This window comes from Carlito syrichta, unplaced genomic scaffold, assembly GCF_000164805.1.
Source record: "Carlito syrichta isolate Samal-C Ts95f unplaced genomic scaffold, Tarsius_syrichta-2.0.1 Scaffold281088, whole genome shotgun sequence".
NCBI classification, from domain to species: Eukaryota; Metazoa; Chordata; class Mammalia; order Primates; family Tarsiidae; genus Carlito; species Carlito syrichta.
The window spans coordinates 193,032-213,772 of record NW_007225184.1 but is presented as its reverse complement, the minus strand read 5'-3'; the positions used below and the strand labels follow the sequence as shown (position 1 = coordinate 213,772).

Here is a 20,741-nt window from a genome sequence, read left to right as displayed (position 1 = left end):
CCACTCTATTTCAAATTGTGACCCTGCCCTCATCCATACACATGCCCCACCCCACCCCAGCTTGCTGTGAGTTTCCTCCACAGCGCTTATCACCACTGAACAGTTTACTTTCTGCATGCATTTTGTTTATGGGTGCCTCCCCCCACTGGAGTGTAGGTGGTGAGGGCAGGTTTCCTTCTGAGATGTCGGTGCTGATTCCCTAGGACATGAGAGAGTACTGGGAGCACAGGAGACCCTCAGTGGGGTTTCTTGAGTGAGGGAAGGATGAAGAGCTTCCTAGACCCTTCATTCTAGCAGCCTGCAATATTAGTGCATCTACGTATTAACTCTCTGCTTGCTTTCAATAACCCCGTTGGCAAGTACTATTACCATGCCCCATTCAAATGTAGAAACAGGCCATGGGAAGTTCACAAGTCACCTAGTGGTGACTCCAGGATTAAAAACTGAATAGCCTGACTGCAGAGTCCAAGTACAAAACCCAGGAGGTGGACTCTCTATCCACCAGGCTCTCCCAGGCACTCCTGACTCTAACTGCTTCTGCCCACTGCCATGGATCTGAACTTTCCAAGACTGGTGTCCCTGGGACAGTGACGGTGCCATCTCCTTATTGCATGTTGCCTGGCTCAGAACAGACTCTTAGAACACAGTCACTGAGGAACAAATAAACACCTCCTTTCACTTGAGAGCTTGGGTTCCAAAGAGAGTCTCTATGGCGTGGCATAGCATAAGGCCTCATTTTCTCTGACCCTTGCACGGGGTCTTGGCCCTTCCCAGCTAAGATGGCCTTTGGATTCTCCATCAGCCCAGCATGTTCCTCATGGCTTATGGGCCAACCCATTTCATTGCCGTGTGCTGTGGTCTGAGGTTGACTCTGGGGACAGGACCAAGGGGCAAAGATGCAGCTGGTTCAAGCACTGCCATGGCCCTCCAGAGCTCTCCCGGGTTTTGTACTGGGACTCTGCAGCCAGGCTATTGAGTTTTTTTTGTTTTTTTTTTTGAGTTGGAGTCTTACTCTGTCACCCAAACTGGAGTGCAATGGCTGCTCCTGGCCACCGCAGCCTCGACCTGCTGGGCTCCGGTGATCCTTCCACCTCAGCCTTCCAAGTAGCCAGAATTACAGGCATGCGCTACCACACCCAGCTGATTTTTTGATTTATTGTAGAGATGAGGTCTCGCTGCCCAGGCGGGTCTCGAACCCGCGGGCTCAGGCAATCCACTCACCTCAGCCTCCCAAAGGCGCGGGATTACAGGCTGAGCCACCGAGCCTGGCTTATTGAGTTTTTAATAGCAAGCTGGGGTGGGGTGGGGCATGTGCGTGGATGAGGGCAGGGTCACAATTTGAGGAGGGGAGAGGAAAGGGTCACCAGTCTTGGGACAGAGATGCTGCATGGTAGGTAATCTGGATAAAGTGCCCAGGGACAGTGCAGGGAGTGCTCAAGAGGGAAGGGCTGGCAGCCGGGCAGCAGATGCTCTTGATGCGAAGAACCCAGCATCCCCCCAGCCTCCATGACTAGAATTTATCCAAGGATCTTAACCCTTGTGCCTCACTCAGCCCCCATAATGTGGAAGCTGATGCTCATAATGGGACCAAATTATCAGACCAATTCCACAAGCCCAGACCGCTGCCCCTCAGGACCCACTCTTGGGCCACCCTCACCCACCCTGGCTGCCTGGCCTGTGTTAAGGAGACTGACACTGAGTGGCTGTGTCCCTCCCTGTCCCCTGGGACTCTGTTCCTGACTCCCTCCCAGGTCTCCTCCAATCCCTGTCACAAGTTCCATGCCACGGCCCCGAAGTGCTGTTCTCCCTGTAGCACATGAGTGCCTAGTGTCAGAGGTCTCCATTCCCATCCAGACCTTGCAGACAAACCTGTAGAAGGGACAGAGGGTAGCCAGCACAGCGCTGGCCCGCCGTGATCCTCTCCAGCACAGAGTGTTGCCGGCAAGCTCCCGTACAGTCTCCAGCGTCTTGTGCTCACAGGGGTATGCATTGATCCTGCAGTCTGTGTCCACAGCACACACCGAGAAGGAGACAGGGTTATACCTACCTCCTCCATCCACACTCCCCAGCAGTGCCCTTACTCCTGGGATCCCATGCTCAGCCCTGGCCACCTTCTGCCTCTCTTGAGGCAGAGCACCCCAGACAAGGGTCTCACATCTGTCTGTTCAGTGGAGTATCTGAGTACCTCCTCTGCACGGGCCCCGCTCCACACAGCTTTTACATGTTGTGGTTATGAATATACTCTATATAACATTACATCCCTCTAGCCCCTGTGTAAACTCTGCCAAGAATGACTAGAATGTAGGGATCTTGCTCCAAGCCCAAAGGTGACCCATGTCCTTCTGTGCTGACCAAGGCAGTGAGAGCAGACTTGGCTCTGTCTACTGAGCAGGAGACAGGAGACCTACCAAATCTGAGGCCCAAGCCCTGGACCCTTCTACCTCCATGGAGACAAGCTCAGGGCTCTCAGCTGGGAAGATCACAAGGTAAGACACAGGGAGACAGAACAGAGCGCCCAAGGCAGAAGCTGCTAGCCCTTGTGTCTCTTGCCCTCCTTTTCTGGGTATGCTCCTCGGTCCCAACATCTTGCCTCGGGGACCCTTCCCCTTCCCCTACCGCATGCCCCATTCCCTCCTAGCTGGAAGTCTTACCTGGAGAGGCAGTGGTGCAGATGTCAGAGCTGCTGAAGGTGCTGAAGAGCCCATTGGTGGCATCTTCCACCTGCTCAGCCAACAGTACGTGCTGCTCCCTCGGCTCACTGGCCAGTGCGTGTAGCTCCTCCCACCTGTGCCAAGAAGTTAGGAAAGCTCATCACCCATGCCCAACCTCCTCCTATCTACCCATTCCCCAGGCCGTGGGCTCCTGTGGACAAAGCACCACCTTACTGATCCAGAGGCCACTTAGCAGCAACCTCATCCATCTAGGGTGCAAGTGAGGACCAAGAAGTAAACCCCAGAAAGTCCTTAAGGAAGCCCAGCCACTGAGCACAATTCACAAATGTGTGAAAACCCACGAACTTCCTTGGAGAGTCTCACACTCAGTGGCACTGGCTCTTATTTGAGATGCAGTCACAACAGGTGTAGCATCTGGTTTGGTCAGACCTATAGCTCATGAGAAAAATCACCAGAAATGAAACGAAAGAAAATGGTTCTAAGTGATAACAAGCAAAAAGCACAAAGGGACAGTCAGTGTACAAAAAAAAAAAAAAAAAATTACTGGAGAATCGTAAACAATGGAAATAAGGACTCCAAGGCTAGCAACCCAAAGCCTGCTAGAGAAGGCAGCCAGCATGCTTCAACAGCCAGAGGGCAGCACTGTTGAAAATAATGAGAGGATTTATCATAATACTATCAGAAAGGGATTGGCAATAGCTAGAAACTGCTTGGGGGAGGGGTAGAAATAAGGGTACTTGAGCTCAAAACAGGCAAAGTGGGGCCCAAAGGGAGGCCCCGACTTTACCTATACGATGACCACTCGTATACTTAATCCTGAATCGTACCCCACATCTTTAACATAAATTTTTAAAAGATGATGAGTGGAGAATGATGCTAGGACACGAAGAAGGGCTGCGTGATGTTGGAAAACTTCTTTTTAAGACACAGGGCAGTCAGTAATCGTCTAGAAGAATTCTGCCATTGAAAAGTCATCAGAGTGGACCAAGGTATGGCAGGAGGGCAAAACTTCATTCATCTGTAAAATTTACTTATGCAAAACTCCCCATTCTCTTCCAAGTCCGTAAACCAGACAGTCCTCCCAGGGCCAGGACCGTACCCTGTGCACCTGTGCCCTGTAAGGGCGACACACTGCGGTATACTGTAGGAGGAAGGACCGCCCGGAACCTTTCAGCCCCGCCACAGACTTTCTTAAAAGCTGTCGGGTAATTCAGATGCTGAGCCAGAGCTTAGAACCATCAAAGAAGGAGATCAATGAGGACTATGAGGGACAAAGAGACCGAACCAGCATCAGTTTTTTGCTTTATCTCTTGCAGTCTCATGCTGCCTTTGGCAGTGGCCCTCTGGTGGGTACCAGGGTGACCAAAGGCAAGATGAACCATAGAGGGAGGTGCCCTGCCCTAGAGGCTCAGATCCAGTGGGGTGGGCCTTGAGGGTGTGTTTTAACACACCCGATGGCTGCTGACACTGTGGTCCAGGCTGACACTGTGGTCCAGGGAACACACTTTGAGAACCACTGGCTGACAGTGACCCAGCCTTTCACTAGAAGTGGGGAGGAGGCAAGGTCAAGTAAGCCTGGGAGTACAACAGGGTCCTCAGGGGACTTGTGTTGGCAGCTCAGGCCATCCCCCCTCATGATTAATGTTCTTGATCTCTCTGTGCCAGGGCTACACAGAGTTTGATTTGTGGATAATGCAGGTCCCCAACTGCTTAACTCTGGTCCAGAGCGGGACAAGCACTGACACTGAGGAAACATTAAGAAACTGACTGTTCAGCGATGAGACAGCGTCGTTGTATGTCTGCTACATCGAATAATAAACATTTGCGCGTATACTGTTTTTTATTTCATGTTTCTATTAATGTATGTTCACTATATTTTTCAAAAGTATCAGTCCATGGTGAATTAGGAAACAAACAAACAAAAAAACCAGTCCTGATAATTTGAGAGGCACTGTTCCAGCTACCAGCTGAAGAAGAAAGCACCGGAAGGAGACAGGATTTCCACTGTGTGGTAGGCTCCACCCTTATTGAAAAATCTTTGGGCAACAGCTATGTTCAAGGCTCTGTGTCTGGCACTATGTGGGAGGAGGTGGCAGAGGGCCGAAAGGCAAAGTCCCTCTGTCCTCTCTTGTCAAGGGGTTTATATTGCTTATATCTGAGAACACAAAAAGAGCCAATGAAGGACAAGGCATGCTGTGTTAAATACCAGCTTATTGGCAATAACAATAACAGCAACAGTGATGGCAATGATGACGGTCATCAATGATTGCAGGACAATCATTGGATTTTCTGGATTTCCCTACCTTACTGTGCACTCTTCAGTCTCTAATGCTCTACCTTCTTCACTCTTCAGTCTCTGATGCTCCGTCTTCTTCTTTCTGACCTGCACATGCTGGTCACGGGTCATCTTCTCTCTCTGTACTCACTCCCTAGGTGACCTTGTGTAGATTTTAAAACCACCCCAAATTTCAGTCTCTGTGCCTGCCCCTCTTCTAGATTCCTACACCTAATTGTCTGCTCGGCTTCTCTCCCGAGCTTTTGAATATACATCCCAAACTTCATCTGTCTGAAACAGAACTCAGTGCCCCTTGTTCTTCATCTTTCGCTTGTCAGGAAATGGCACCACCACTCACCCTGGGGCTCAGACCAACATCCTCAATTTTTCTCTCACACCTGCAACTCACCAGTCACCCCATTGCTCTGCCTTCAAAATGTACCCTAAGTCCAACCATTCCCCTCCAGTCTATTCTCTACATAGCAGCCATTGTGATCTTCTAAAAACATTACCTGCAGGGTGTAGTGGCTCAGGCCTTTAATCCTAGCACTTTGGGAGGTCAAGGTGGGAGGATTGCTAGAGCCTAGGAATTCAAGACTAGCCTCGGCAACATAGCAAGACCTCATCCCTACAAAAAAAAAAAAAATTAAAAAGTAGTCGGGCTCGGTGCCTCAGCCTGTAATCCCACGCTTTAGGAGGCTGAGGTGAGTGGATTGCCTGAGCCCGCAGGTTCGAGACCCGCCTGGACAACTTGGCGAGACCCCATCTCTACAATAAATCAAAAAATCAGCTGGGCATGGTAGCGCGTGCCTGTAATTTCGCCTACTTGGAAGGCTGGGGCAGAAGGATCACAGGAGCCCAGCAAGTCAAGGCTGCAGTGGCCAGGAGCAGCCACTGCACTCCAGTCTGGGAGACAGAGTGAGACTCCAAATAAATAAATAAATAAATAAATAAAAATAAATAAATAAATAAACTGGGCATGGTGGTGTGTGCCTGTAGTTCCAGTTACTCAGGAGGCTGAGGTGAATTGCCTAAGCCCAGGGGGTAAAAGTTGCGGCAAGCCATGACCATACCACTGCACTCCAGCCTGGGCGACTGAGTGAGAACCTGAACCAAAGGAAAAAAAAAGTCACTTTCCTACTGAAAACCCTCCAAAGGTTTCCTATCCTACTCAAAATAAACTCCAAAGTCTCTACCATGACCCACAAAGTCTCTGTGACTCAAATCCCACCCACCTCTTCTGCCTTATTTCTTCTAATTCTCCCCTTTGCTGCTGGGCTCCAACCTCCCTGGCTGTCTTGCTGCTGCTTCTTATCGCGTATCAGGCTGGCTACTTAGTGCCTTCGGACCTCTGCACTTGCCAGCCACCTACCTGTCTTGCCTGCTCTTCTCCCTGATATTTGGAAGGCTTGCTCTTCACTTCACTTAAGTTTCTGCTCACAAATCAATTCCTCTGAGAAGCCTTGGCAGACCTTCGATTCCCCATCATTCTTTTGCCTCGTATCCTATTTTTTCTCCTTTGCATTTTACTTCCACCTGAAGTGACATAACTTATTTATTCATTTACTTGCTTATTATCTAGTTCCTTTCCTAGGATGGAAGCTCCCTGAGGGCAGGGACTTTGCATTGTTGTCTCTGTATCCCAAGAACCTAGAATAGTGCCTGATGGAAGGCAACCTATACTTATTAACTGAGAGAATAAATAATGTACTAAAATTAATAGAGGTTTCTGTGTGCAGGCGCAGTACCCAGACCACAATCAATTTACCTACTGCCCACAGCAACTAGAGGCTCATAGATTAGATGTCATGTGCATTTTTAGGGTTGAGAGCTTTGAGGACCTGTGTCTCCTCTTCTAGGAAAACATACTTGCTCAGCATTTGGGCAAATAGGCTTGGAGGGGGAGAGCCAGTCCCAGACTCCCACTCCCAGATTCCCTTGGCCCCAGGAGAGGGCTCTGATTTAGGCCAATTAGAATCCTTTCAGTTGGATTATTCAACTTGAAACTGGGTATATGGGTCTTTTCTCCCCAGGGTGGGAAGACATGAGTGGGGTGCTGCTGCAGCCCCAGTGCCAATATCCTGAGAGAGCCCGACTGAGAGAAGAGGTAACAGGCAGAAAGAACAGAAGAAAACAGGCAGATGGACATGAAGAATCTTGATGGCATTGAAGTCCCTGGCTCTTGCCCATCCTGAGGAACACCCATTCTACCCAGCAAAATGAGATGACTCCAGGAATTTCCATTTTTGCCCCAATAAACTTGAGTTGAATTTCTGACAAATGTATTCAGAAAAAACCAAAGTCAATGCAAACTTTCAGGCTTCCAAAGATTGAAGCTTCTTGTGCACCAAAGCCCAAAAGACAAAGCAAGGAAAAGTCAGATCTGTGGAAAGACCAGGACAGATCTTGCAGCTCCCTCCTCTTTCCATGGCTCTGAAGGCTCTCTCAGTCATGTTGTGGCCCCCAGCCTGACCACGTGAGAGCTGATCCAGCCTTGAACGACTGAGGCTCTTACCTGGGAAACCGGACCCCCACAGCAAACACAATGATGCCCCTTTCCTTCAGTTGCTTGGCTGGCAGTGCCACATGCCCCTGGGACTTCCCATCTGTGATGATGATGAGGATCTGGGGCACAGAGGAATTTCTGCCTCCGGGGAACCCTTCACGCAGAAGGTATTTCAGAGCAAATCCTGTCTCTGTGCGCCCTCCTCTGTGCACACCCAGAAGCGGGGGGGGGAGAAAAAAAAGAAAGGTGAGTGATGCTGAAGGTGAAGCTGGGGTGAGAGCCTGAAATCAACAAGGCTTCTCTGTTATTAGCAAAAGGCTGCGTTCCTATGGCAGAGGCTTGAGGTGACAGTTTTACCTTCAAAACCACATATGACAAATATAAATTAAATTTTTCTGTGGACTTGGAGTTCACCCTGCACATCTCTGTTGTATTATGTCATAAGGTCATTCCTTGTATACTGGGTATTTTTATTTTCTCCCCTATTGCTCAGTGATGACTCTGAGCTGACACTGTCATCATTTGTCTAACACCCACCTCCCGTCTCTCCATCCCTGTATCATCCACTTCTTGTTATGGGTCAACATCTTCTTGGGTTGGGAAAGCAGTTAACTGAATTCAGGAAAACTGTGTGTTAAGTCAGGATCCATAAGAGTGAAGGACAGAGCTCTGATAATGCGAGTCTTTCCCATGATCCAGGCCTTTCAGGGTTGTTTCCAAGTTCAGGGCTGGGAGCCGGAAGGCTGCGTGGTCTGATGACCTCAGACTAGGGTAGGTTATTGGAGTCCCATCTCATCAGGATGCCAACAGTCCTCTATTTTTCCCAGGCTCATTGAGTTTCTCTAATCCTCACAGCTCAGTTATAGGGACAGTCGGCTGAGCTTTGAATCAGGACAGGATCTCTGCGAAATCTCAAAATAGGAGGCTCATGCAAGAATCTCCTTAGAGAGAGGACTGACAGCTTTGAGTGTCAGCTTGGTGGAAAATAATGATTCACTAAAATGGATTTGGGGTTATGGAATTGTGAGTCAGTCCCTGCTGCAGCCAAAGCAGTCAGTAATCAGTAGCCCATGCAAACATGAGCAAGAACGTGAGGTGGATGGGATAGCTGTGGTTATCAACTGTCTGCACAGAGAAAACTCTGTCCAAGCAGTATTCTGAAAAACTGACTAACTGCAGACCACAGCTGGGGGAGGGGGCACATTTATACTCAGGTTTTATTTATTTTTGTTTATTTTTAATTTTTTTGAGTCAAGTTCTCACTCTGTCATCCAGGCTGGAGCACAGTGGCAGTCACTGCTCAAGGCAGCTTCAACTTTCTGGGCTCAAGTGAACCTTCCATATCAGCCCTCAGAGTAGCTAGGACTACAGACATGTGCCACCCGACCTGGGTAATGAATTACCACACCTGGCTTTTTTTTTTTTTTTCAAGAGATAGAGTCTCACTATGTTGCCCAGGCTGATCTCGCACTCTTGGGCTCAACCAATTCTCATGCCTTGGTCTCCCAGAGTGCTAGGATTATAGGCCTGAGCCACAGCACCTGGAGATACTCAGATTGTACTCTACTATAAATTAGGGCAATGTCTGCCTTTAATTCAGCCACCTCAGAGGAGCCTATGGTCGAAGTCTAATGTAAAAGTATCCAACTTGCAAGAGGCATGGGCATTGCAGTGTGTGTGCGTGTGTGTGTGCGTGTGTGTGTGTGTGTGTGTTTATTTCTCATGCAAATCTGACATGAGTCTTCCTGACCAGGCATCTCTTCTGGTTGGCTCTACTCTAAGGAATGACTCAGGAATCCAGGCTCCTTTCCTTGTGTGGTTCTACCTTCCTCTTAGTCCTCAAAGTACTCTCCATTCAGCAGAGAGACAGGGAAAGAACATTAAGATTGTGCTTGGGAATAATTTATGGATTAGGCCTAGAATATTCTTCACTCTTATTGCGTTCCATCTTAAGCAAGCTCTTAAAGGACAATTCTCTTTGTGGAGCTCCATTAATAAATACCAACAAGAGTTGGCATCTCCTAGAATTAAGACTCTTAGCCTACTATATATCAATATTTGCATTAGTTAAAAAAGCTCTTAAGTATTTTAACCTGCTAGTATTTATTGTGGATCTCTTAGATGAAAGACAATGAAATGAAAACCAGAAAGTATAGCATGACCCCACCCCTTAAAGAACTCCCAGTCTAGCTGAAGAACTAGAACTTGGAGACAGCAAATATTTATTGTGTCAGTGCAAGGAAGCAAACAACAAGAGTTCTGAGGAGCGAATAATCCATTGTGGGGTGGAGTCATCAGAGAACAGGTATCAGAGGGGAAAGAGCATCTAATTGGGATCTTGGTGAACCTGCTGACTAGGAAAGGAAGAGGCTGTTCTAATCAGGGGAAGTGGTGTAAGCAAAGACACAAGTGAGTGAAGCAAGCTGTGTTCTAGAGTTAGTGATCCCAGCTGGGGTTGACAATGGGCTCATCAGAGAGGAATGGAGCATGCTGACGCTGCTGAATCATCACAGAGGAATACAGTGCACCAACATCGATGATGCCCACATGTCCCCAGTGCCTCTCATTCCACACTGGATTGCACATTAGACATCAAAGACAACCAAGAGGAATCTGACTCCCATGAATACTATTACCTTCACCAAAGCTCTTCTGTCTAAAGAGTCTTCCACCAAAGCTCCTGGAAGGACAAATAGCTCCCCTATCTAAAGGACATTAATACTCAGCTTCCACTTAGTGCCAGGCGTGTCACACGCCTCTTACTGAAAGTAAGCCTTACAACTATGGTAAGGGGCTAATATTATCCTTACTTAACAGATGATGAAAACTCTGATCAGAGTATAGTAATGATAACTGCTAATACTTACTGGGCACTTACTATGTGCCAGGGACTGTGCTCAGACTATATCTGCCTGCCTATCTATCAGATTATCTATCTATCTATCTATCTATCTATCTATCTATCTATCTATCTATCGATCCTTAGCATCCTCATATAATTCTCTCCATAGCTCTCTGAGATAGGAGAGTTCAGAGAAGGATTCCAGCTAAGGTTATGCAGCACATGAGTGGAGGAAGCAGGACTTGAGTCCTGGGCACTCTGCTTCCAAGCCCAATGTTAACATAGGGTTACAAGGCTAGTCAAGTCACCTGCCTCTCACTTGGCTACTGGACATCAGAACTGGAGTTTAAACCCAGTTAGATGATTTTGAAGTCAATGCTCTCTCCTCTCCATGGGTCAGCCAAATCCAGTCAGCTGCTCATTTTTGTAAAGTTTTATTGAAAAACAGCCACCTACATTCATGGATCTACTGGTCTACATAGAAATCATATGATATGCAAAATCTTAAAATTATTTACTATATGGCTGCTTACGAAAAGTTTGCCCACCTCTGTTCTATTCTGCTCTGCCTCAATGCTCACAAAACTCTCTTCACACGCAAAGCCAGGGTACTCCAGTGGCCTTGAAGCAACCTGCGCTTCTACCCCCTGGGGAGGGAGCCAGAGGTTCTCAGCCAGGCCTTGCCTTCTCTCCCCAAAGCACCCCCTCCCTCCCAGCCCATCTGATCATTACTGCTCATCCTACAGATTCAAAGCCTCGGGACGGAGACGAAAAAGCACTCGTTCTCCATAACTCCATTCTTGTTTTTCATACAGCTCTGCCCTTGACCCCTTCAGAGTTAGACTGTTTTTCCTTTTCGTTCTCCACCTGCAGGGGAAGGATTGGATTCAATTCATATTTTCCAAATGAGTCTGGGCCTCCTTCTTCATAGCCACCAGCTTGTAGTTTAAAGAAAGTAAGTTTCAAGGACATGAGAGCCCAGGCCGTCCACTGCACAGGCCTGACAGTGTCCACCCTTCACATGGCTCAGCACAACAATACTATGCCGGTCACCTTCTCTACATCTGTACCTCATAAGCCCTTTCCCATGGGAACACTGACTGCTGGCTTGTGTTCGAGGTAAGATGAGATTTCTAAGGGCCTCTGACCTCTTGAAAATGAGAAGAAATCCCTTCACTTACTCCAGGGAGTGTCTCTATCTCAGAGTCTCTTCTGAGCTCAGGGTTTGGCTACAGGCAGAAAGGTCTGAGGCCAGAGTCACACCAAGATTATTCTAAATTCTCTCCATTTGGACTAAATGAGGATGGAAGTCAAAGCTTCACAGATGGTCTCCTGTCTTGTGGGGTTATAAGTGCCATGCGTGAAATCTTTTTGTGGTAGCAGGGGTTTGGGTAGAGCCGTCCTAATCAGTCCAGCATTTAAAATGTCACTGCAGAAAAAGGATAAATTGCCCCAGGGAGGTCATCACTCCCATTCAGCCAACATTCCTCTGTTCTGGTTCATAACAGGGTGTCTTCGTTTTAGTGTCCTCGGTGACCCCACAACTGTGGTCAGAATTTACTTAGTGACTCCTTGTCTTGTTTGTTGTCTCTTACAGTTGTCCCAGGATACATGAGTGCTAACCATACACATCCCCAGAAGGGCTGACCTTGTCCAGACATACAAAGAGGCTTCCTTCTCCACCCCCGGTATCCTCATTCTTAGTGTCTCTGCATTTTGTATGTCATGAATAATACTCTCAAGTCCTTACGTATGACTTTGAACACAGCTGAAAAGCCAGCTCCACTAATTATTTGAGGAGGAAGGTGGGAAGAGGTGGGCTAGCTGGGTGGGGTCTATTACATTAGCAGTGTGACCCGCTGGTCCTGGCCAGGGCCCCTGCCCTTCTCAGCCTCAGTATATTCCCCTGTAAAATAAGGAATTGTCATAGATACTAGATGATCTCGAATGTGCCAATTCTTTGCAATTTGCTTAGCTATTCAGATGAGAGCAGGGCTGGATCACCTGAGTCAAAGTCACTTAAATGGTCTTTGGCTTTCAATCCTAAATTTATCCATAGGCTACTTTTTCTTCCGCAAAAGTTTTCTTCTGCAAATGCACATTATATGCAGTATGCATATAATGGGTACTAAGGGTTTTTTATGATTACCTTATTGATATAATTTATATACCATAAAGTCATCATCCTTTTAAAGTGTACAATTCAGTGATTTTTAGTATTTTCACAGATTTGTGTAACCATCACCACTATCTAAGTCCAAAACACTTTCCCCACCCCAGAAAGAAGCCCCATACCCATTCGCAGATATTCCTCATTCTCCCCAGCCCCTGGCTAGAACTAATCTATTTTTTATCTCTTTGGATTTTCCTATTTCAGACACTTCATAAAAAGTGGAATCATTCAATATGTGACCTTTTATCTCTGGCTTCTTTCACTTGGCAAATGTCTTCCATGCTCATCCATGATGTAGTAGAACCAGTACTTCATGCATTTTTATGGCTGAATAGTTTTCAGTTGTAAGGATATACCACATTTTGCTTAGTCATTTATCAGTCAGACACTTGTATTATTTCCTTTTTGGAGCTGTTATAAATAATGCTGCATGAGCAAGTTTTTGTGTAGGAATATGTTTTTAGTTTCTCAAAGTAGAATTGCTGGGTCATATAGTAGGTCTGTGCTTAACATTTTGAGGCATTACCAAACTGTCTTCCAATGTGGCAGGCACCGCTTACAATCCTACAAGCAATGTATGAAGGTTCTAACTGTTCTACATCTTTGTCAACATTTGTTGTTTTCAGTCTTTTATTTCGTCATCCTAGTGGGTATGACATAGTATCTCACTGAGGTTCTGATTTACCTGTCCTTAATGGCTAATGATAATGACCATCCTTTCATGTACTTATTGGCCATTTGTATATCTTCCTTGGAGAAATGTCTACTTACAAGGTGTCTTTCTGAGATAATAAAAATGTTCAAAAATTAGATTACGGCAAAGGTTGCATCACTGTGTAAATATACTCAAAACCATTGAATTGTACACATTAAATGTGTTGAGGTTATGGTATGTAAATCATATTTCAGTAAAGCTATTTTTAAAAATTTAGTGTGGATAACAGTTGTCAGGAAGGTGGTGGGATAGGGAGAGACCTTTTAAGAGTACAGATTGCTAAGTATCACTGCCCAGACCAGAATGATTCAGTAGATCTAGGGGGAGGTCTAGGTATCTGCATTTTTAACATACTCCCGAGATGATTCTGGTCCAGGTGGCTCTAAAACCTCACTTGGACAAGTGGTGTTCTATGTTTTGGGTCCAAGACATGGGAGCAAGGCTGAGACTATACTCTATAAGAAACCAATCCCTGTAGGCCCCAAGGGCAGAAGGCTCCTAGGGAAAAAGAAAAGGCTAATGTGCACTAAGGTATTTTTTTGTAAAAATATATTAATGAGCTTGTTCTTTCTTGCATATGACTTGCCCTTCATTCTGATGGGCACCCATGGTAGAGAAAAGGGCTGGGATAAACAGTCTAAGATAAAGTCACTGAAGGTCCCTAGGGCCTCCTTAGAACCTATAGGGCTCCCAAAATTCCTGCTGTGCCCAGTGTGAGGCCTCAGGCTTCTTGAGAGCACCGGTGGACCTGTAGAGGCCTGCAACTGGGAAAGGGACCTTGGAGCTCAGGGTCTTTGCAGCTGGAAGAAAAGCCATAAATGGTAGGACCAAGGACTTCAGCAGGACTTCAGCGGAACCAGCACAAGGAGCAGCAGAGACCGGAGTGGAACAAGAGATCAGAGTGTCAAGAAGCAAATCAAAGTCATTCTTCTGTGAGGACTTGTGAAGAACATTTTATATATATATATCTGTGTGTTTGTGTGTATGTGTGTGTATGTATGTGTGTATCTATGTGTATCATATACATATTGACTATATGTATATATAATAAATACATAAAATACTTATACACAAAATACAAACATGAGCACACACCATCATATGATTGGCAATGTAAGTAAAGCCATGATCTTACTACATACATATGTTTATAGGGTATGCATATGTATGAGCACATAAATAGCTATTCATAATTTTTAAATCATTCTCAAAAATAGAGGAGCACTTATTCTTTTTATACCACAAAAACGAGGCTCACAGACATATGGTGAACTGTCCAAGCTGCAGTGGTCACAGGGACAGAAGTGAGACTAAGACCCAGTGTTCTTCCTACCATGCTCTTAAACCCCAGTCTTGACCTTCAACAGCACTTTCTCCCAGGTAACTGACAACTACACATAACAGTAGAAAATACTTTCTTTAAACTTGCATTTAAATGCCCACCTGAAACATTATCATGTAATCATGAGGTGGCAGCCTTGAGAAAGGAATTCTTGGTGCCCGCTGTGCACAGTTGGGACTCTGAAAACAGTCCAAGAGTGGGCTAAGATGTGGGCAAGACCAGGGCCAAGTCCTTCAAGGGAGTGATATTAAAAATAGCTGGTTTCATCCCAACCATGGTGGTATCTGATCATACATACATACTTGAAAACCATCCTCTTCATTTTTTCCTTCACTTCCTGTTGGGTTGAAAATGAATCCAAGGGGAATTCCAGATGAGGAGTGGAGCTGAACTGGAATGCTCCCACTCTGACCTGCAGTAGGAGACAGGGGGCCCAGGGGCCCGAGATTGGGGTCAAGTCATAAACATTCCTAAGAGGAAAGAAGGGACAAGAAAAGTTAATGAGCCTGCCTTCTGCCCACTCAACAAATACCAGTGCTAGACTTTCTCTGGTGTCTCTATAAGAGGGTTCCAAAGACCAGTGAAGAATCTGAAAGGAAACAGGCAAATCCACAGGCGTTCTCCCCTGCCAACACCCAGTTCAATCTTCTCCACCCGCCTTCCCCTAAAGGCAGCTGGACACTCTGCAACTTTCCCAGGTGAGCCTGATCATCTTCAGGGCAGGGTCTCTACTCACATTTACTAACTGCCTCATGAGCACAGGTGTGATTTGGAGTAATCTCATGCATTATCTCACATTATCTCATTTAATCCACAGAGGCACTACTAAAATCCACACTACTGTTGGAGAAACTCTAGTGTGGAAGGGATGCAGATCTGGCCCAAGGCAAGGACTCACTTGATGGAGGGCTAGTAAGAATGAGAATGTCACTGGACTTTGTACCTAGGGCCTTCTCTAAGGTTCACTTCCACCATCTGCCTTCTTGGCAGCCAGCACAGATCTGCAGAAAAATGCTCACTGCTCCAGCCACTGGAGCTTCAGAAGCTAACCACAGCGATCAACACTAGTAGCTCATCACTTACCACAGTCACCACCCTCCCTCCTCCACTGGGTGGCCAGTTCCTCCAGACCTGATCCTGAAAAACTAGAGAAAGGCCAGGTCTCTAGACCAGAGTCAGACTGGGGAACAACCAGGACCCAAAACCAAGATGAGCTATACTAGAGCTGAAGTTCTTCTGTATTGAGGGAGTGAAAACATTGGTGAATTCAAACAGATTTTATATCCTAGTTAAAGAGGTTACAGGAGAAAAGCCAAAGCCTTGTAAAACTGGAGAAGGGAAACTGAGTAAAGTCATTCTCTGGGCCCTTCAGTCACTAGCTTATCTTCAGCAGAGAAGGCTATAAATAGTCAGATTTCCTCTTGAGGGCCCGAGCCCTACACTTAACCTTTGCTTCTCCAAAATTGCTAGAAAACCTACATTCTCTGTTACTATTCTCATAATTCACCCCAGTTCTGGCCAAAATTTTGAATGGGTCAAGTGATTCATGTTTAGGCCATGCCACTGCCTTTTGCCCCCCACTCAAATTCCCCCACTGCCCATCCCTCAACAGGCCTGGACCTAGATGATGGAAGCGCTCTGCCACACCAGGCCAGCTGCATCTGCTTCCGATCATCTAAGTGGGCTTCCCTTCCACAGGCAGAAGGTTCTAAGGAGGAGCTGTTGGGCACCTTTCGTAGGAAGGAATGTCAGTCTTGGGGCAGATTCACATTGGAAGATAGAGCAGTAGGCAAATTCAGGAAGAAGTTTATGGGAAGGACCCCTTCCAGGATTTCCCTTGAAGTTAGTGTGTGACAAAAAGGAGCATCTCAGGTGGGCACAGTGGCTCACGCCTATAATCTCAGCACTTTGGGAGGATGAGGTGAGAGAATTGCCTGAGCCCATGGGTTTGAGACCAGCCTGGGCAACTTGGTGAGACCTCATCTCTACAATAAATCAAAAAATTAGCCAGGTGTGGTGGTGCATGCCAGTAGTTCCAGGTACTTGGAAGGCTGAGGCGGAAGGATCTCCTGAGCCCAGCAGGTTGAGGCTGCAGTGGCCGTGAGCATGCCACTGTACTCCAGCCTGGACAAAAGAGTGAGACTCCAACTTAAAAAAAAAAAAAAAAAAAAAAAGGAGCATCTCAAATCAAAAGGGAAAAGATGATCTAGTCAATAAATGATGCTGTGACAATTGGCTAGCCATCTGCAAAAAATAAAGGATAAATTGCCAGCAGATTCAAGGTTTAAGTGTGAAAAATCTAAACATGAAAATTCTGGAGAACTCTTGGAAGAATTTTTAAAATTTCAAAGTGCAAACGATCTTACAATGACTTAAAATCCAGAAGTTGTAAAGGAAATACTGCTAAATCTAACTACATGGAAAAAAAAAAACAACTTTTGCTGGGTAAAATATACCTTACAATCAAAAAATGAAGACAAAATGGAAAAATTATTTGCAATTCATATTGTAGACAAAGGGTTACTTTTCTCAATATATAAAAAACCAACAATCCAACAGAAAACAGGCAAAGAAAATGGATACAAACAGCTCATTAATGAAAAGACGCTTGACTTCACCACAATGAGATACCATTTTCCCATCTCAATTTAGCAAAAACCCAGATGCAATGTTTGCAGGGGGAAGCAAGCATTCCCAACATTGCTGGTAGGAATATAAATTGGTATAGCATCCACGGAGAGCAATTTGTCATTATTTATAAAAAATTAAAAATGCATAGGGCTACTCTTACAGATATACTTCCACATATGTGAAATGACATACAAGTTCACAGTATAATCATAAATAGCAAATATTCATCAGTATGGGGCTGGTTAATGAGATCTTGGTAAATCCATATAACAGAATATCAAATGGCTATAAAATAGGACACATACCTGTATACAGCTATGGAAAGATAATTTCCAAGATAATGTGAAGAGGAAATAGGTAAGAGATAGAACATGTCTAGTATACTACCCTTTGTGTAATAAGTGGGGGAAAAAAAGAATATATATTCACATTGTTTGTATTTGCATGAGATGATTCTGGAAGGATACTCAAGAAAACAGGTCAGGAGACTGGGCAAATGGAAAATGTGTGGGAAACAGGAAGACTTTTTTACTGTATGCCTTTTATTGAACCATGTGAATGAATTACTTATTTAAAAAAAATTCCCCTGAGATCAAGAGTTGGGTGTATTTACTTGGGTTGAACAGGAAGGTTACAACTTCAAAACAAGAGGGAAAAAAAAACCCAGCTTCAGTCAGTAGTTAAGGTATTTTACTTAATTGGTGGCTTGGGAGCAAAATAGTTGCCTTTTATCTTCAGTTTACTGTATACTCAAAAGCAGACCCGCCCAGATTTCTCACCACACTGTAATCACTCTACTGCAATCCTTATATTAGAGCCAGGAAGTGAATTTCTCAGCTTCTAAGTATTCAGAAGAGGACTTCAATCACCTTAAATTCACCTCAACAACAGAGTATCTATATCCTTAATTTATAGCTACTCAAAATTTCCTCCTGAAAACCAAAGTCACAGAAAGTAAAACATGGCAGAAATCAAATCCCTTGTACATGGAGACAATAAAAAAAAAGAAGACACCAAAATGCAGCAGTAAAAACATAAAACTTGAAGCCACAAATTGGACTGAACCATTTTAAATCTCCCCCATGCAAAAATCCTTCCACAGCATGCCAAGGAGTACTCAATTCCTTCATTCCCCAGGTCTTGTTCCCCAGGTCTTGCTGTGAGGAAACTTTTCTCAGGGAAAGTCCAAATCTAACTCTTTGAACACTCAGATTCTACCTTCTTAATAAAATAAAGCCACCGTGCACCTTTTTTCACATGAAAATAATCATCTGGTTCCCTCATATACAGAAGTTTCTAAACCTCTCACTGTCCTGGATCCCACTTGGGGACACTATTTGCTTTGCAGTTTCTAACTGATCATCAGACCATGTTGTCCAGCAATTCTGAAGTTAAATTTCCTGAACTCTGGGGATCTGCTCCCAACAACCCCAGCCAGGAAGTTTCTTGTCATGCTTTCCTTACCTCCCTCCCATCCCCCCTTACTGCCACACTGCTGGCTGACCATTTGCAGTGTGATGACGGATTGTGAATTCTGAGGGTCATCACCTCATCCCGGCCCAGAGGACCGGGAAAGACAATGACCTAACCTAATGAAGCAAGTCCTGGGCCGAGAATCAAGAGCCCCAGTTATTTCACACTTAGCTCTCTCCCAAGATTGCTATGTGACCCAAGGCAGTCAGCCTCTCTGAGACCATTTCTGCCATCCTAGGGGTCTCCAGGCCACTCATTTCAGAACACACAACCTCAACAGCATTTGATCTGCATGCTGATTCCTCCTCGAGTAACTGATAAAACTTCACAGGGAATCCTTTAAAAAGCAGAGTCCTGTGTGGAGAAGTGTGGGGACTCAGCAATACTCAGTCCTGGCCCTTTTAGGGTCTATGCTGGTTTGGCATCATGGTAAGAACTTCTGGGCTGTTAGTGCCTCAAATGAATGACGTCTGCTATGGTTTCTTCAGAAGACTGTGCAAAACTGTCTGAGGTCCAGGGTAATGTGCTCCAACTCCCAAAATAACATTCTGGAAGAATTCTGGCCTTCAATAGAAGTCCTTTTGCTCCTAAATCCTAGATGTTTTACTAGGATTAACCTAGGAGTGTTACCTTGGAAAGTCACTTCCTTCCTCAACCTGTGTGTCTCTAATTCAAGTGATTATGGCTTCTCCAGACCAAAATGTCCTTCTTAATTTTTAACTTGATGTTTGAGTAGATTCACATTATTCAAAACGCAGAAAATATTAAAAAGTCTGTGCTGATGAGTCTCCCTCTGGACTCATACCTTATCTGCTCACTTCCTCCCCTCTCCCTCAGTGGGAAACCACGGCTCTTAGCCTCTTATAAAGTACTCCAGAGTTTATGCATATGCAAACAAATACAAATACAGATTCTAATTCATTTGCTTTTATTTCATTTAACTTTAAAATTTTTTTGGTAGAAATGGGGTCTGCTATGTGGCCCAGGCTGCCTTAAACTTCTGACTTCAAGTGATCCGCCCGCCTTGGCCTCCCAATGTGCTAGGATTACGGTCATGAGCCACCATGGTTTGCCTCCCCTTTATTTTTTACATAAAAAGCAATACATTATACATACCATCTACACCTTATTTTTATGCCCAATTTATTCTGGGGTCATTTCATATTAGAGAGCTTCCTTTATTCATTTTCTATGGGTGTCAGTGCTTTATAATATGAATGCAACATAATGCAAAATAATAACATAATCTGTCGCCTCTCAATGTACATTTAGATTGCCCAAAATACTTTACAATTAAATAATACTGCGACAAATAACTCTGTACAGCTATTATTTTTCATGGCTGGGATTGTCTGTAAGATAAATTCCTAGAAGTAGAATTGCTAGGTCAAAAAGAGTGCCAGCCTTTGTAATTTTGATGAATACTGTTAGATCCCACATAGAAGTTGCACCATTTTACATGCATGGGAATATCAGTTTCTTAAAGATTTGCCAATGGAGCATGTCACTAAACTTTGATGTTTGCTAATCCAGTAAGTGAAAAACGGTACATTAGCCAGAGATTTTCTATTATATTGAGTGAGGTTGAGCATCTTCTCAGATACCTAAAGGCCATCTGTATTTCGTTTTCCAGAAATTGTCTGTGTTCACTGCCTGGTTTTCTATTGGATTGTTAAAAAAGATATGCCCCTTATAAAAACAAAAGCCACAGCTACCATGTTCTGCTGATATTTAAGACCTACTATTTGAAAACCAAGAAATGACGATAGTGGCTGGATCCACTCAGGAAGGAATAGTTCCTTTCAAGCATGAGACAGGGGAGAAGCTGTGCGTCATATTATCTCTAGTCTGTTGAGATAGTAATAGTGTCAGTCTGTTCAGCATGTTTTCCCTCTTCCATTTTTCTGCAAAGATAACTTCTCTTTCAAGAGGAAATCCAAATCTACTCTCCAGCCCAAAGACTGTGGATGAGCACATGACTCAGGTCTGGCCAGACTCTCTTCCTTTTGACTACTATGATTGGGCAAGTGATTATCATGTGACCCAGGCCTGTCCAATCAGAGTCCTCCCTGGGACTTTTGTTAGCTCTATAAGGGAAAAAAGGGCTCCTTA

The 20,741-nt window shown here is 45.1% G+C and overlaps 1 protein-coding gene across 1 annotated transcript in view; it reads right to left on the bottom strand.

Annotated features, from left to right (window-relative positions):
- VWA2 (von Willebrand factor A domain containing 2) overlaps window positions 1-20,741 on the bottom strand; it is a 45,057-nt gene that overhangs the window by 10,671 nt on the left and 13,645 nt on the right. The window contains exons 5-8 of the mRNA XM_021709765.1: window positions 14,828-14,937; window positions 7,463-7,657; window positions 2,652-2,785; window positions 1,870-2,002 (exon numbers count right to left, since the gene is read on the bottom strand). Of these exons, the coding sequence (XP_021565440.1) occupies window positions 1,870-2,002; window positions 2,652-2,785; window positions 7,463-7,657; window positions 14,828-14,937 (572 nt within the window). The remainder of the gene's footprint in view (window positions 1-1,869; window positions 2,003-2,651; window positions 2,786-7,462; window positions 7,658-14,827; window positions 14,938-20,741) is intronic.